Source organism: Nomascus leucogenys, chromosome 10 (genome assembly GCF_006542625.1).
Source record: "Nomascus leucogenys isolate Asia chromosome 10, Asia_NLE_v1, whole genome shotgun sequence".
Taxonomy (NCBI): Eukaryota; Metazoa; Chordata; class Mammalia; order Primates; family Hylobatidae; genus Nomascus; species Nomascus leucogenys.
Genome location: NC_044390.1, coordinates 90,175,085 through 90,191,669, shown reverse-complemented (window position 1 = coordinate 90,191,669; position 16,585 = coordinate 90,175,085). Strand labels below are relative to the sequence as shown.

At 49.1% G+C, this 16,585-nt stretch overlaps 1 protein-coding gene across 3 annotated transcripts in view; it reads left to right on the top strand.

Moving 5' to 3' along the window:
- PITPNM2 (phosphatidylinositol transfer protein membrane associated 2) overlaps nucleotides 1–16,585 on the top strand; it is a 187,238-nt gene that overhangs the window by 145,030 nt on the left and 25,623 nt on the right. For 2 of the 3 annotated variants that reach the window (XM_030821592.1, XM_030821594.1), the window contains 3 exons: nucleotides 11,600–11,814; nucleotides 12,908–13,029; nucleotides 15,600–15,827. In XM_030821592.1, the coding sequence (XP_030677452.1) occupies nucleotides 11,600–11,814; nucleotides 12,908–13,029; nucleotides 15,600–15,827 (565 nt within the window). Of the gene's footprint in view, nucleotides 1–11,581; nucleotides 11,815–12,907; nucleotides 13,030–15,599; nucleotides 15,828–16,585 lie in introns of all 3 variants that reach the window. The other variant, XM_030821593.1, reaches the window with a different exon arrangement.

The window sequence follows — 16,585 nt, the reverse complement described above, 5'->3', positions numbered from 1 at the left end:
TCAGCTGCTGGCAGGTGGGTCACCAGGCCTCTGCCCAAAGAGACTCCTACAGGCAGCTCTGGACCCCCTGTCTTACACACCTTCTCACTGAGCCTGCCAGCATCCCAGATATCTTATTTCCTGGTGCTGCCATAACAAAGAACCACAAACTGCATAGCTTGAAACAACAGACATTTATTCTTTCACAGTTCTGGAAGCCAGAAACCAGAGAGGCAGGTGTCCGCAGGGCTGCACTTCCTCCAGAGATTCTATGAGTAGACCCTTCCTTGTCTCTTCCAGCTTCTGGTGGCTCCAAGCATACCTTAGTTTGTGGCCATGTCACTCCAATTACATCAGCAAAGATCCTATTTCCAAATAAGGTCACATTCCAAGGGCCTGGTGGGGACATTCCACCCATTACACCAGGGCATGGGCAGATAGGTAGTCCTGTCTCCACTTAGAGTTTGGAAATTGACACCAGAGAGAAGTGACTTGTCCAGGAGGAGAGGGAGTTGGTCACAGAGTTGGGACTAGAATTCATTTATTTGTTCAATAAGAATTTACGGAGCACATATCTTATGCTGAGGTCTTTCCTTGAGGCACCTTGGTGCTATGGGCTGAGCAGGCTCTGGAATGACACAGGTCTGAATTCAAGGCCTGGCTCTGCCATTTAGTAACTGTGTGACCTTGGACAAGTTTGCACCTCTCATAGCCTCGATCGTCTCATCTGTGATTTGGGGGTAATAGTGCTAATACACCTTTCCTAAGGGGATGTTGCAGTAACTAAAGGAGAACGTACATGCAAAGCACTTAGCATAGCCACAGATAAATGATGCCACTGGAAGAGGTGGGGGCTTAGAGCATCCAGGAAGAGCTTGCTATTTTCACTACAAATCTGGTCCACATAGGCCGGATGCGGTGGCTCACACCTGTGATCCCAGCACTTTGGGAGGCCAAGGCGGGTGGATCACCTGAGGTTGGGAGTTCGAGACCAGCCTGACCAACATGGTGAAACCCCATCTCTACTAAAAATAAAAAATTAGCCAGGTGTGGTGGCTCATGCCTGTAATCTCAGCTACTCAGGAGGCTGAAGCAGGGAATCGCTTGAACCTGGGAGGCAGAGGTTGCGGTGAGCCAAGATCACACCATTGCACTCCAGCCTGGGCAAGAAGAGCAAAACTTTGTCTCAAAAAAAAAAAAAAAAAAAAAAAAATCTGGTCCACATTCCAGGAGCTCTTTTAAAGAGGGAGAGATGGCACATGCCTGCCCTGACCTCACCTATGGCCTCACCCAGAGTCTTGTCTGGTTTTTGTTTTGGAAGGGGACTCAGCCACTCTGGGCCATGGAGATATAGCACATTTTTTGTGCCTTAGAGAGGCCTGTGGCTGTGTATGCATGTGCATCTGTGTGCCTAGGTGTATGCACGCACACATACACACCTGCTGTTCAGGAAGCTGACCGAGGATGCCCTTGGCTAGCCCATCATGTCACCATGGAAACAGATGCTGAGCTTAAAGTTGCCACTGCCTTAAACATGAGGTTTCCTGCATAAGCAGAAAACTGAGCTTTTGGACACTGGGAGGGACATTCGTGGCAGAGAGATGCTTAGAGGTGACCCATCTTTCTCTCACAGTGCCAGCGAGGCCCGTTCCTGCTTGCCACGTTTGATTTTTTTTTATCTTAGTAAGTACAAAAGGCAGGATTGGTTTCTGTTTGTTTTGTTTTATAACAGCTTTATTGAGATATAAGTCACACACCACATGACTCATCCATTTAAAGTGCACAGTTCGGTGGTTTTTAGCCTATGCAGAGTTGTACAACCATCACCAGAATCAATTTTAGAACATTTCTATTCCCCCAAAAAAGAAATCACTATTTTCACCCCAGCCCCAGGCAACCAATAATGTGCTTTCTGTCTCTATAGGTTTCACTATTCTGGGCATTTTATATAAATGGAATCATACAATATGTGTCCTTTTGTGTCTGGCTTCTTTCACTCAGCATAATATTTCCAGGGTTCATCCCTGTTGTATTATGTGCCAGTGCTCCGTTACTTTTTATGGCCAAATAATATTCCACTCCATGGTAGACCACAGTTTGTTTCCCATTCATCTGTTGGTGGACATTTGGGTTGTTTCCACTTTTTGGCTACAGTGAATAATGCTGCCATAAATATTCATGTATAAGTTTTTATGTGGACATATGTTTTCCTTTTCTTGGATATTTACCTAGAGTGAAATTGCTGGGTCATATGGTAACTCTATGTTTAACTTTTTGAGGAACCGCCAAACTGTTTGCCACAGCAGCTGCACCATTTTACGTTCCCACCATCAATGTACGAGGGTTCCATTGCTCCACACCCTGAACAACACTTGCTGCTGTGTGTCTTTTTAACCGCCCCAGTGAGTGTGAAGTGGCATCTCATTATGGTTTTGATTTGCATTTCCCTAATGACAAATGATGTTGAGCATCTTTTCATTTGCTCGTTGACCATTTGTATAATCTTTTTGTAGAAATGTCTGTTCAAGTTCTTTGCCTTAATTATTCTTACTATTTTTTTAGAGATGGGGTCTTGCTATGTCGCTCAAGCTGACCTTGAACTCCTGGGCTCTGGCCATCCTGCCAACTTCACCTCTGGAGTAGCCGGGTCTATAGGTGTACAACACCATGCCCAGCTCCTTTGCCAGTTTTTGAATGGGGTTGTTGTTTCTTTGTTGTTGCATTGGAGGAGTTCTGTATATATTTTGGATACAAGTTACTAAAAGATATATTGTTTATAAAAATTTTCTCCCATTTTGTACATTGTTTTTTCACTTTCTTTTTAGTGTCCTTTGAAGTATAAAAGTTGTTAATTTTGATGAGGTCCAGTTTATCTGTCTTTTCTTTTGTTGCTTGTGCTTTTGGTGTCATGGCTCCAAAACCATTGCCTAATTCAAGGTCATAGGACTTATACCTATGTTTTCTCCTAAGAGTTTTATAGTTTGAGCCCTTACATTTAGGACAACATATTTTTAATGAGCTGTTGGCAGCGGCCAGTGAGAAGGTGGCGTCCTCTGGGGAGTCTGTGGACTTGTGCATTGCCCAGGAGTCCCACCAGAATCCCTCCTGCTTCCTCAGCTACCTCTGGCCCTCCAGCTGTGTGGCCCAAACACGTTGCTTCCAGTCCCTGACCCTCAGTTTCCCCATGTATACCACAAGTAGGTCATCTTGAGGATGTCTTTGTAAGTGTCCTCCTGGTTCCATTCTTTGCCTTCTCTAGAGATGGCTCTGGTCACGTGCACCTTTTGCTCCACCCAGAAGAGTCCTGAATCCATGGGCCTTGGCTCCTGCATGCACACACACGCCACATGTGTGTGCACGCATGCATGCCTGTGCACTGACATCCTGAATGGCAGCTTCAGTGAGCCCAGCACAGGGAGCACAGCCCTCAGTCCCCTGAGCCATACACCAAGTCCAGGAGACACATTTCTACCCTGAGGTCAGGCTCTTTGGCAGCAAGGGCCACTCCTAGCTGTCCCCTCCCTCCAGTGAGCTGGCCCCAGCCCAGCGTGTGCTTCGAACTGCCTACCTCATTCAGCTGTGCAGTAAATTCCATGTCAGGGCAACTTTGAAGCCATGGAAACATCCGGCTTTGGAGCCAGAGCGATTCCCCTGCCACTCTTCTTGCTGGGATAAAGCCAGGGCGTGGCATCCTGGGATGATGTTCCCTGTTGCTGAGCGTGCACACATCCTGAGCTCATCCTGTGTATGTCAGCTACACATGCTCGCATCTAATTTTCTTAACAACCTAGCCAGTACTATTGCTTCTCCTCCTCTTACAGATGGGGAGATGATGACATATAGAGGTTAACTTATCAGAGACCACACAGAAAGAAAGAAAAAGAGGAGGGTTTGCACCCAGACATTTGAACCGCAGAAACTATGCTCTAAGCCCGCATGTTCTGCCACCTCCCTGAGAGGGAGCCCCTCTTGGACCCTGATAGCTGAAGGTAAACTCCATGCCCCACATCCTCAGGGAAGGGCAGCTTGCTATTCAAGGGGAATGGTCATGGTCTTCACCTGACACCGCAATGGGGCTTGATTTAGAAACTGACTCCCAGGCTGAGCACAGAGGCTTACTCCTGTAATCCCAGCATTTTGAGAGACCAAGGCACTCTACAAAAAAATAAAAAATTAGCCGGGTGTGGTGGGGTGCACGCCTGTAGTCCCAGCTACTCTAGAGTCTGAGGCAGAAGGATTGCTTGAGCCTGGGGGGTCAAGGCTGCAGTGAGCCATGATCATGCCATTGTACTTCACCCTGGGGGACAGAGTGAGACCCTATCTCATAAATAAATAAATAAACTGAAATTCTCAGCAGGTGGCTCCTCAGTAAATAGGGCTGGGGCGCCTGTGGCCCAGATGGTAAAGATGTGGCTCCCTTTTGCCTGGACCTTGTGGCCTCTACCCAGTTTCAGCACAGGACAGGTTTGAGCACAGGGTGAGGAGCAGATCTCAGCCCATGGGCAGGGTGGGTGGCTGCGCAGGGGCATGGGGCCTCTATCCCACCATGGTGGGCAGGAAAAGGCTGAGTCACTGGTCTTTAGAGTGTACCTGGGCTCACTAATCACTTTCTTTTTTTTTTTTTTTTTTTGAGATGGAATTTCGCTCTTGTCACCTAGGCTGGAGTGCAATGGCGCGATCTCGGCTCACTGCAACCTCTGCCTCCTGAATTCAAGTGATTTTCCTGCCTCAGCCTTCCCGGTATCTGGGATTAGTGGCACCCACCACCACGCCTGGCTATTTTTTTTATTATTATTGTTTTTAGTAGAGACAGGGTTTTGCCATGTTGGCCAGGCTAGTCTCGAACTCCTGACCTCAGATCTGCCTGCCTCAGCCTCCCAAAGTGCTGGGATTACAGGCGTGAAGCACTGTGCCTGGCCCACTGACCACTTTCAACTGCAGCCTGGCCTCTCCCTTCTCTCCTTTGCCCTCAGCTACCAAGATTTCATGTTCATAAAGCCGCTAAGTACCTGGCCTACCTGCTGAGCACAGAGGCATCTCCTGCTGCTCCCGGAGCTGGGGGCCTCACCTCCTATCTAAACCCAGGAAAGAACATCCCTGTGGGCAGCTGCCCATGCCAGGGGATCTCCCATTCTCCATACACGTACCAGGACGTTCTTCCTGGGACCCAGATTAGATTGTGCTCCTCTCCTGCTTAAACCCTTTCCTTCCCTTAGCATCAAAACTGTGCTCCTTTTATGGCCGGGCACGGTGGCTCATTCCTGTAATCCCAGCACTTTGGGAGGCGGAGGCGGGCAGATCACTTGAGGTCAGGAGTGTGAGACCAGCCTGGCCAACATGGTGAAACCCCATCTCTACTAAAAATACAAAAATTAGCTGGGTGTGGTGGCCTGTGACTGTAATCCCAGCTATTCGGGAGGCTGAGGTGGGAGAATCACTTGAACCTGGGAGGCAGAGGTTGCAGTGAGCCGAGATCATGCCATAACACTCCAGTCTGGGTGACAGAGCCAGACTCTGTCTCATCTGTCTCAAAACAAACAAACAAACAAACAAACAAAAAACTTTTGTGTTCTGGCTTCTGCCTAGCTCCCAGGCCCTTCCCTGCCACTTCCTGCCTCGCAGCCTACACCCAGGCAACTGAGTCTACACGCTTCCAGGGCTCCCTCCAGACACACACCTTTAGCTCTGTCACCTGCCTCCCTACCCAGCATATCTGTCCTGTCCACCCCTGCCTGATGAGTGCCTCCCCACCTCCCAGCTCCCCTGCAGGTCACTTTCTCTGACCCCCCTGAGGCTGAGTGAAGGCCTCCCCTCATGTCTTCTAATCCCTCATCATATGATAGTTGTTCTCTTTGGGGTATGTCTTCCACATACTCCAAGTCTGGAGCAGGGGTGATTCTTCCCAAAGCAGACCAGCCTGGACAATGACATCTCTTTCTTCTACCTTCTGTGAACTCCTCTGGGTAAGGGCTGCCCAGGCTCTCCACTGGGTGGGGGATTTTGCTATCTGGGGTTATTTCAGCTTTAACTATTTGGCTGATGGGGCTTGCGGCTTTCCTGGAGGGAGAGAGGAGCGCTTGCTCATTCTCAGAGACCCTGCTGCCTGGCAAGAGTCAGCTCATAGTGGTGTGCCGGAGCTGTGTCAGGGAGATGGCTATGAGTGGCAGGGCCCTCATCGGCCTGGTGTTCTAAAGGTGGGGTGCTCTGAGCAGCCTGCAGACTTTTCTTTCCCAGTTTCATTCCTAATTCTTTTTCACTTTTTATTCAAGTGTTGTATATATACAGAAAAGTTTATGATTCATAAGTGTCTACCCTGATGGTCTTGCAAAAAGTGAATATGCCTATGTAACCAGCACCAGGCCAAGCAACAGAACATTCTTCAGCAAACCCCTCAGGCCCCCTTGACCCATGGGATTTTGAAATAACTTGACAGCTACTTGAGCTATAATTCATACACCATATAATTCACCCACTTAAAGTATACAGTTCAAAGGTTCTTGGTATATTCACAGAGTTGTGCAACCATCACCACTACCTAATTCCAGAGCACTTTCATCACCTCAAAATAAACCTGTACCAGCCAGGCACGGTGGCTCATTCCTGTAATCCCAGCAATTTGGGAGGCCGAGGCAGGTGGATCACTTGGGGTCAAAAGTTTGAGATCAGTCTGGCCAACATGGCAAAACCCTTTCTCTACTAATAATATAAAAATTAGCCAAGCTTGGTGGCACACGCCTGTAATCCCAGCTACTTGGGCAGCTGAGGCAGGAGAATCACTTGAGCCTGGGAGGCAGAGGTTGCAGTGAGCTGAGATCTCACTACTGCACTCCAGCCTGGGAGACAGAGTGAGACTCTGTCTCAAAAAAAAAAAAAAAAAAAAAAAAAAGAAAGGGAAAAAAAGAAAAGAAAAAAAAAAAGAAACCTGTACCAGCCTGTAATGCCAAAGCTTTGGGAGGTTGAGACAGGAGAATTACTTGAGGCCAAGAGTTTGAGACAAGCCTGGGCAACATAGTGAGACTCCATTCTCTACAAAAGAAATTTTTTAATTAGCCAAGCATGTCTGGGCATGGTGGCTCACGCCTGTAATCCCAGAACTTTGGGAGGCCAAGGCAGGCGGATCACTTGGGGTCAGGAGTTTGAGACCAGCCTGGCCAACATGGCAAAACCCTGTCTTTACTAATAATACAAAAATTAGTCAGGCATGGTGGTGCACACCTGTAATCCCAGCTGCTTGGGAGGCTGAGGCAGGAGAATCGGTTGAGCCTGGGAGGCGAAGATTGCAGTGAGTCTAGATGGCGCCACTGCACTCCAACCTGTGCGACAGAATGAGACTCTGTCTCAAAAAAAAAAAAAAAAAAGAAGAAGAAGAAAAAGAAAAGAAAATAAATTAAAAATTATTAAATTATTTAAAAAATTAACCAGGTGTGGAATGGTCCTTTAGTCTCAGCTACTCAGGTGGTTGAGGTGGGAGGATCACTAGAGCCCAAGAGTTAGAGGTTACAACAAGCTGTGATCATGCCAGTGCCCTGCAGCCTGAGTGACAGAGCAAGAGGAAAGAGAGAGGGAGAGAAGAGAGGGAGGGAGGGAGGGAGGGAGGAAGGAAGGAAGGAAGGAAGGAAGGAAGGAAGGAAGGAAAAGGAAAAGCGAGAGAAAGGGAAGAAAGAAAAGAAAATGAAGGAAAGGAAAGAAGGAGGGAGGGAGGAAGGGATGGATGGAGGGAGGGAGGGCCCTGCACCCATTAGCATCACTCTTCATTTCCCCCATGTTCCCCAGCAGCAGGCCACCACTAATTCACTTTCTGTCTCTATATATTTTTCTTTTCTGTACTTTCCATATAAATGGAATCACAGGATATGTGGTCCTTTGTGTCTGGCTTGTTTCACTTAATAGAATCTTTTCAAGGTTCATCGATGTTGTGGTATGTAGCATTACTTCATTCCTCTTTGTGACTGAATAATATTCTATCATTGTATGGATAGACCACATTTTATTCATTCATCTGTTGATGGACGCTTGAGTTGTTTACAGCTTTTGACTATTGTGAATAATACTGCAATGAACATTGGTGTACAGGTTTTTCTGTGAATACATGGCAACAGCTGGTAGGGCTGGAGTCATCTGAAGGCTTGGTGTACAAGTATCTGTTCAAGTCCCTGTTTTCAGTTATTTTGGGTGCATACCCAGAAGTGGAATTGCTGGTCATATGGTAATGCTATGTTTAACTTTTTGAGAAGGTGCTAAACTTTTTTTTTTTTTTTTTTTTGAGACAGAGTCTCACTGTCACCCGAGCTAGAGTGCAGTGGCACAATCTCGGCTCACTGCGACCTCTGCCTCCTGGGTTCAAGCAATTCTCCTGCCTCAGCCTCCCAAATAGCTGGGATTACAGGCATGCGGCACCACACACGACTAATTTTTGTATTTTTTTAGTAGAGACAGTGTTTCACCATGTTGGCCAGACTGGTGTCGAAATTCTGACTTCAAGTGATCCACCCGCCTCAGCCTCCCAAAGTGCTGGGATTACAGGAATGAGCCACCATGCCTGCCCTGCTAAACTATTATCTTTTCTTTTTTTTCTTTTTTTTTTTTTGAGACAGAGTCTCACTCTGTCGCCCAGGCTGGAGTGCAGTGGCGCAATCTCGGCTCACTGCAACCTCCGCCTCCCAGGTTCAACTGATTCTGCTGCCTCAGCCTCCTGAGTAGCTGGGACTACAGGCACACACCACCATGCCCGGCTAATTTTTGTATTTTTTTAGTAGAGACGGGGTTTCACCATGCTGGCCAGGCTGGTCTCGAACTCCTGACTTCGTGATCCAGCCACCTCAGCCTCCCAAAGTGCTAGGCTTACAGGCGTGAGCCACTGCACCTGGCCTACTAAACTATTTTCAACAGTTTTACATTCTCACCATTTTATATTCCCACCAATAGGGTTCCAGTTTCTCCACATGCCAACCATCATTGATTATTTTCTCCAGGTTTTTTTTTTTTTTTTTTGAATACTAGCCACCTTAATGGGTGTGAGGTGCTATCTCATTGTGTTTTTTATTTGTTTTTTTGTTTGTTTTTGAGACGGAGTCTTAGGCCGAGGCGAGTGGATCATGAGGCCAAGAGATCAAGACCATCCTGGCCAACATGGTAAAACCCCATCTCTACTAAAAATACAAAAAATTAGCTGGATGTGGTGGCGGGCACCTATAGTCTCAGCTATTCGGGAGGCTGAGGCAGGAGAACCACTTGAACCCAGGAGGCGGAGATTGTAGTGAGCCAAGATCATGCCACTGCACTCCAGCCTGGTGACAGAGCGAGACTCCATATCAAAAAAAAAAGAGAGAGACAGAATCTTGCTCTGTCACCCAGGCTGGACTGCAATGGCGTGATCTCGGCTCACTGCAACCTCTGCCTCCTGGGTTCAAGCAATTCTCCTACCTCAGCCTCCTGAGTAGCTGGGACTACAGGTGCGCGCCACCACGCCCAGCTACTTTTTGTATTTTCAGTAGAGACAGAGTTTTACCATGTTGACCAGGCTGGTCTCTAACTCCTGGCCTCAAGTGATCTGCCTGCCTCGGCCTCCCAAATTGCTGGGATTACAGGCGTAAGCCACCACACTCGGCCCTCATTGTGGTTTTGATTTGCATTTTCCTAATGAATAATGATGTTGAACATCTTTTCATGTGCTTATTGGCCATTCGTATGCCTTCTTTGGAGAAATGGCTATTCAAGTCCTTTCCTCATGTTTGAATTGTGTTGTTTGTTTTGTTGTTGAGTTGTAGGAGTTCTTTATATGTTCTGGATACAAGTCCCTTATCAGATACGTGGTATGCAAATGTCTTCTCCCATTTGGCGGGTTGTCTTTTTCTCTCTTCATAGTGCTCTTTGATACACTAAGGTTTTTAATTTCGATTAAGTCCAGTTCATCTATTTTTTCTTTTGTTGCTTGTGCTTTTGGTGTCATATTTAAGAAAGCATTGCCAAATCCAAGGTCATAAAGATGACCTTGTTTGCCCCAGTTTTCTTCTGTTTTATCATTTTGTGATTTTATTTCTTTTTTTAAACTACCATTTCTCAAGCATCTTAAAGTTTTATAGTTTTAGTTCTTATCTGTAAATCTTTGATTCATTTCGAGTTTTTGTGTCTGCTGTGAGGTAGGGTCGAGCTTCATTCTTTTACATGTTGTTATTCAATTGTCCCAGCACCATTTTTTAAAGACTATTATTTCCACATTGGATGGTCTTGGCACCCTTCTCAAAAATTAATTGATCATAGATATATTGTTTATTTCTAGACTCTCAATTATATTCTGTCTATCTGTCTGTTGATCTATTTGTCTAGCCTATGCCAGTGCTACACTTTTTTGATTACTGTAGTTTTGTAGTAAGGTTTGATATAGGGAAGTGTGAGTCCTCCAACTTGGTTTTGTTTTGTTTTCAAGATTGTTTTGGCTCTTCGGGGTCTCCTGTAATTCCATATGAATTTTAGGATCAGCTGTTCCATTTCTACAAATAAGGCTGCTGGGATTTTATAAAGATCGCATTATATCTGTAGGTTGTTTGGGGCAGTGTCGCCATCTTAACAATATTAAATCTTCCAATCCATCAACATGGGATGTCTTTCCATTTATTTAGGACTTTAATTTCTTTCAGCAACGTTTTGTAGTTTTAAGTGCATAGGTCTTTCACCTCTTTGGTTAAATATATTCCTAGGTATTTATTCTTTCGGAGGCTATTATAAATGGAATTGTTTCTTAATTTTCTTTGATATTGTTCATTTCTATGTGTCATTTTGTATTCTGCAAATTTGTTGAATTTATTTATTAGGTCTAACAGGCTTTGGTGGAGATTGTTTAGCATTTTCTATATATAAGATTATGGCATCAGGAAATCGAAATAGTTTTACTTCTATATTTCCAATTTGGATGCCTCTTATTCTTTTTGTTTGTTTTGTTTTGTTTTGTTTGTTTGTTTTTTGAGACAGAGTCTCACTTTGTCACTAAGACTGGAGTGCAGAGGCATGATCTCAGCTCACTGCAACCCCTGCCTCCCGGGTTCAAGCAATTCTTCTGTCTCAGCCTTTGAGTAGCTGGGGCTACAGGCATGTGCCACATGCCTGGCTAATTTTTCTATTTTTAGTAGACACAAGGTTTCACCATGTTGCCCAGGCTGGTCTCAAACTCCTGACCTCAAGTGATCTGCCCACCTCTGCCTCCCAAAGTGCTGGGATTATAGGCGTGAGCCAATGTGCCCAGTTGCCTCGTATTATTTCTTTTTCTTATCTAATTGCTCTAGTTAGAACTTATAGCACAATATTGAGGAGAAGCAAGTAAGTGGGCATCCTTGTCTTGTTCCTGATCTTGGGAATGCTTTTAGTCCTGGGACAGGTGGGAGTCAGAATATAGGACTTGTGTGTGCAGCACTAGGTCTGGGAGAGGGAGTCTGTGGCCCCTTCAGCCTCTTGCACAAGCCCTGGCATATAGATTTGGGGGTCTGGAAGTGACACAGGAGGAGCCAGCCTCGTTGACCAAAGCCCCTCCTCCCTTTCCACACCCCTGGGCCCAGTCTCCTGTGCCCCTTCCCTCCTGAAGAGTGCTCTGGCCCCACACACATTGCAGGTGCTTTTGTCCCCACAGAAGAAGAGCCGTAACGAGACATATGGCGAAGGCAGCGGCGTGGAGATCCTGGAGAACCGGCCGTACACAGATGGCCCAGGCGGCTCTGGGCAGTACACACACAAGGTGTATCATGTGGGCATGCACATTCCCAGCTGGTTCCGCTCCATCCTGCCCAAGGCAGCCCTGCGGGTGGTGGAGGAGTCTTGGAATGCCTACCCCTACACCCGAACCAGGTGCGCCTGCTTTGGCCTCCGTGTGCCTCCCACCTCCACATGCCATCTGGCGGGAAGCAATCTTGTGGCATAGATCCAGGGGATGGGATCAGCCTTCAAGCAGGTTCAACAACCCATAACCCCAGGGAACCCAGGCTTTGTTCCATACAGGTGCCCCGAAGGTCACCCAGGGCAGGCACAGGCAAGAGAGGGAAGGATATACCCCTAGATACCTCCTGACTGCCCACATGTGGAGGCCATGAAGGCGTGAGTCAAGCGAGGGCTGTTGGAGACTCCTTTGCCATCCTAGAAGATGCAGGGAATATAAACCCACTTCAGGCTCCCTAAGAAGGCTGAGACAGCCTGCTGGAAAGAAACTGAGGGTAGAACAGATGACCCAGAGGTCCCTTCCAACTCTGAGACCTTCAGCTGCTGTGACAGTGTTGTCCCACATCCCATGCTGAGCAGGACTGTCCTTGGGATCCCCTGGCAGAAGGTTCTTCACTCCGTGCCCTGCAGTGTGTAGCTCATCACTGCTGAGTTGAATAGATGGGAGCTGGTCCCACCAGCTGCCTACTGCTGAGCAGTTGGGGTCCCCACAAATCTCCTGGGGCTCCCTTCCCCACACTGGTGGGCACCCGGAGCTTGCTGAGGGATCCACGGAGCTTGTTCCTCTTTCCTGTAGTACTTTCCCCTTTAAGTTCATCTCAGCCTAGAGAGAGGCTATTCCCCCATTGTCAGAGCTGGCTTCTTGGGAACTAGAGGTGGCATGCCCCATGGAGCACCCCAGCTTCCTCCTGCTTGGCAGTATGCTGCCATAGCTGTGCCTGTGTTCCTGCCATGCTGTGGACATTGGACATGGGGCTTCTAGAAGCCACTGAGGATACACTGTCTTCCGCTCCCCCTGAATCCTTCCCTGCCCCCATCCTGGCTGTTCTTGGGACAAAGTGGCGATCCAAGAGGTGGACAGGGCAGGCAAGTCTCGGCTACCCTCCACCCTCCTTCTATGCCTGCTCACCAGCTCCACTCCTACCCAGTGGGTCAACAGGCCCTGGCCAGCCACACTGGGCCTCTCCAAGGACAGGTCCTGATGGGTACTTTCCTTCCCACACAGGTTCACCTGCCCTTTCGTGGAGAAATTCTCCATCGACATTGAAACCTTTTATAAAACTGATGCTGGAGAAAACCCCGACGTGTTCAACCTCTCTCCTGTGGAAAAGAACCAGCTGACAATCGGTAACCAGGAAGGGCAGAGCCCCACAGGGCTGTACTCTGGGTTTCCTACCCACAGGCCCCTCTTGTCCTGCCCCTTTTCCCCACACCTGGTAGACTCCAGACCTGGCCCTGTCCTGGGAAGGCAGGTCAGAGTTGGAGCAAGCATGGGGCCCATGGGGGAGGCAGGACAGGCCTCCTCAGCCCCATTCTGCTGATATATACACCAAGTCCAAGTGCCTTTTCCACCCAGAGCCGCTTCCCTCCATCCCTATGAGGGATCCCTACTCCCCAGAAGTACATATGTGCTTGGGCATCCATCTCTAGCTGACAGCCATGCACAAGTGCTCCCGGCACATGATGGGGTCTATGTCCTCTTGATGGCGGGTGCCCTACCCACTACCTCCAGATGACAGTGACATGCAAGGGATAGGCCCCATTTGTTAGATCTTCATTTTCAGAGAAGCCAATGATAAGGATGTTCATGAGAAATCTCCCAGTACTAAATGTTAGCAACCAATTAAAAATCTTTGTAAATAAATGTATGCCAGTCAAACAAAACACATATGTGGGCCAGTGCAGCTCAGCAGCCACCCTCCTGCAGCCTCTGGGTACAAGGTCTAAATCACCGTGGAGGCATCTCAGGCAGGGCATGCCGGGTTGGGGGTGGGTGTCCATGCCCCAGGAGCTGCTCCAGGCCCAACCCCCCCACCTCTGCTGGGATTTCCTGGGTCTGCGTAACAAAGCATCATAGCATGAGTGGCTTGCACAACATGCAGTTACTCTCTCGGGGCTCTGGAGGCCAGAAGTCTGAGATCACAGCGTGGTGGGTTCTTCCCCGTGGTGAAGACTCTGTTCAGGCCCCTTCAGTGTCTGTGCTTGCCGGCAGTCCTTGGTGCTCCTTGACTTGTAGAAGCATCCCTCCAATCTCTGCCTCGTTCATCACATGGTCACTCCCCTTTGTGTCTGTCTGCCTCTGTCTCCTCTTCTTATAAGAACACCAGTCATACTGGATTAGGACCCACCTTAATGGCCTTACTTTTAACTTGATTACCTCTTTGAAAACCTTATCTCTAGATAAGATCACATTCTGAGGCACTGGGTTCAGTACTTCAGCGTAGGAATTGGGGTTGGGGTGTACATAGCTCTTCCCATAGCAGGCAGCCCTGACGCTGCCAGAGCTCTGCAGGCTCCCTCCAAGGCCGGCTGCCATGGATCCTAAGTCTCTGTGACATTTCCCGTGCGGGGTCTTTGCCGGCTCACATGGGCAGGGCATGTGGTCTGCTCCGGGAAGAGTGCTCATCCCTCCTGGCATTCTGTGGTCCTCAGACTTGCTCCTGACCCTGCTGGTTTTGGTGGAGCTGATGTCTGTGTCTGCAGTCTGCAGCCTGGATACAGAGGGGCCCACACATTGGAGAAAATGAGGCAGCCAAGGGCCTGGCTAGAGCAGAACCAACCGTAAAAAAGGGTTCTGTGAGCCACAAACCCTTTACTGGGGCTCTTTCTCACCCAGTGAGTGCCCCAGTCCTGTCCAACACACATGTGCCTCGGGAGTGAGCACACAGGAGGGCTCTGCCTCCACCATGGGAGGAGGCCACAGGAGGGCTCTGAGATGCCCCTGTGGAGGGGAAGCCTGTGATCATAAGTGGCCTGGCCTACGTCCTGCCCAGAGCCATCACCCCTCGTCTTGTCACCCTTACCAGGTCCTATCAGCCCCTAACCCTGTTTTCTGCACTCCTACCTCTGTGACATCTGCCCCTGCTCTCGGGCCCAGCCTGGAGCAAGCTTGGCCAGACACCCCCTGTAGGCCTCTTCAGACGTCTCTTCCGGTGTCTGTCCAGGAAGGCTTTTCCAACAGGCCAGCCTGCCTGCATCCCTCTCAGCCTCAGACCTATACCTGGGTCCACTTGGCTCTCAGGGCACTGTCCGGGCTCCTAGCTTGGAGAGAAATGGCCGGCATGTCCAGGGCATCCCCATTTTTCTGTGACTGCTGCCATCCTTCTCCCCACGCAGACATCCTGGTGGTTCCTTCCCCAGAACCCCCTACCTCTTGCTCAAGGGCCGGTGCTGCTGGGACATTCTTGACCTCTCGATTCCACCCCTCTGGCTGAAACACCATCTTTGTGGGAAGCTTTTCCTAGCCTTCTCTTCTGTTCCTCACACTCCATATTCTTCATGGAAAGTCATCTCCCCAGTGTTTCCTGATTGCCTTATTTATCTGCTTTGACAAGAGGTAGGGTGCACTCAGAACATGGGTTTTGCTGAAGTGACTTGAAAAGGCAACAAAGGGCCAGGCGCATTGGCTCATACCTGTAATCTCAGCACTTTGAGAGGCTGAGGTGGTAGGAGTGCTTGAGCCTGGGCAACATAGCAAGACCCCTGTCTGAATGAATGAATGCACCAAGGAAACTGCAGGCCCCACTGTCAGGGATTTTGAGGTCAGAGCTGCCCAGAACATGATCTTCACTCCCAGGGTCCCTCTGGCAGGGTAAGGCCCAGAGTCCTGGGAGGATTTGGGGGTGGAGGAACGTGGAGAGATGTGGGTGGGGGTTGAGGTCAGGGCAGAAGTGGCCACTCTAAGGGTTTCCCCACAGACTTCATCGACATTGTCAAAGACCCTGTGCCCCACAACGAGTATAAGACAGAAGAGGACCCCAAGCTGTTCCAGTCAACCAAGACCCAGCGGGGGCCCCTGTCTGACAACTGGATCGAGGAGTACAAGAAGCAGGTCTTCCCCATCATGTGCGCATACAAGCTCTGCAAGGTGGAGTTCCGCTACTGGGGCATGCAGTCCAAGATCGAGAGGTTCATCCATGACACCGGTGAGCACACCCATGCCGGGTGGGCAGTGGCCGGGCTACCCAACCCCTCTGTCTCCTGTCACCTGCCTGTCTGCCTCCTCTCTTTGCATGTCTGCCTGGGAGTCTGTTTCTGTTTTGTTCTGGGAAGGTGACACCAAAGCCCATGTCCAGCTTCCCCACTACCCCCCAACCATGGGTTATCTTGAACACCCATGAATACTTACTGAGCACCTGCAGAGACAAGCAGTGTGTGTTGTTGGATGAAGAAGGCCTAGGCCCTGCCCCCAGACATTCCTGACCTGGTTCTCATTTGATAAAGTGTAGCCCACACTCCACAGGTCTGAGTAGCCCCTGGGGACAGCTTCCCTACTGCTCACGTGGGCCTCTGGGCTCCCAGGCCTTTGTTTCCTCTACTCGAGGAGGCCCAGAACTCAGGGCCACGGCTCAGCCTCCCTCATTGGGCTGGAAGCTCCCAGGAGCAGGGTGTCTCAGACATCATAGTGGCCTTCACACCCACACCAGCCTAGCCAGAGTAGGTGAGTAGGTGCCAATGGAACAGGTAGACAGCAGATGGCCTGGGGGTCCTGGTGCAGTGAGTGCGATTTCCTCACCTAGAGCCCTAAACCCCCCTCTGCCGAGGTCATAGCATGATGTCATTCCAAGAGCTGGTTCCAGTCCCTGAGGCCCATGACCCAAAAGGCACCCCAGCCAGACACCTTGTGATGCCATGGGCAAGGGTGACTTAATTTAAGATTGAACAGAGCCACACTGTTGACAGT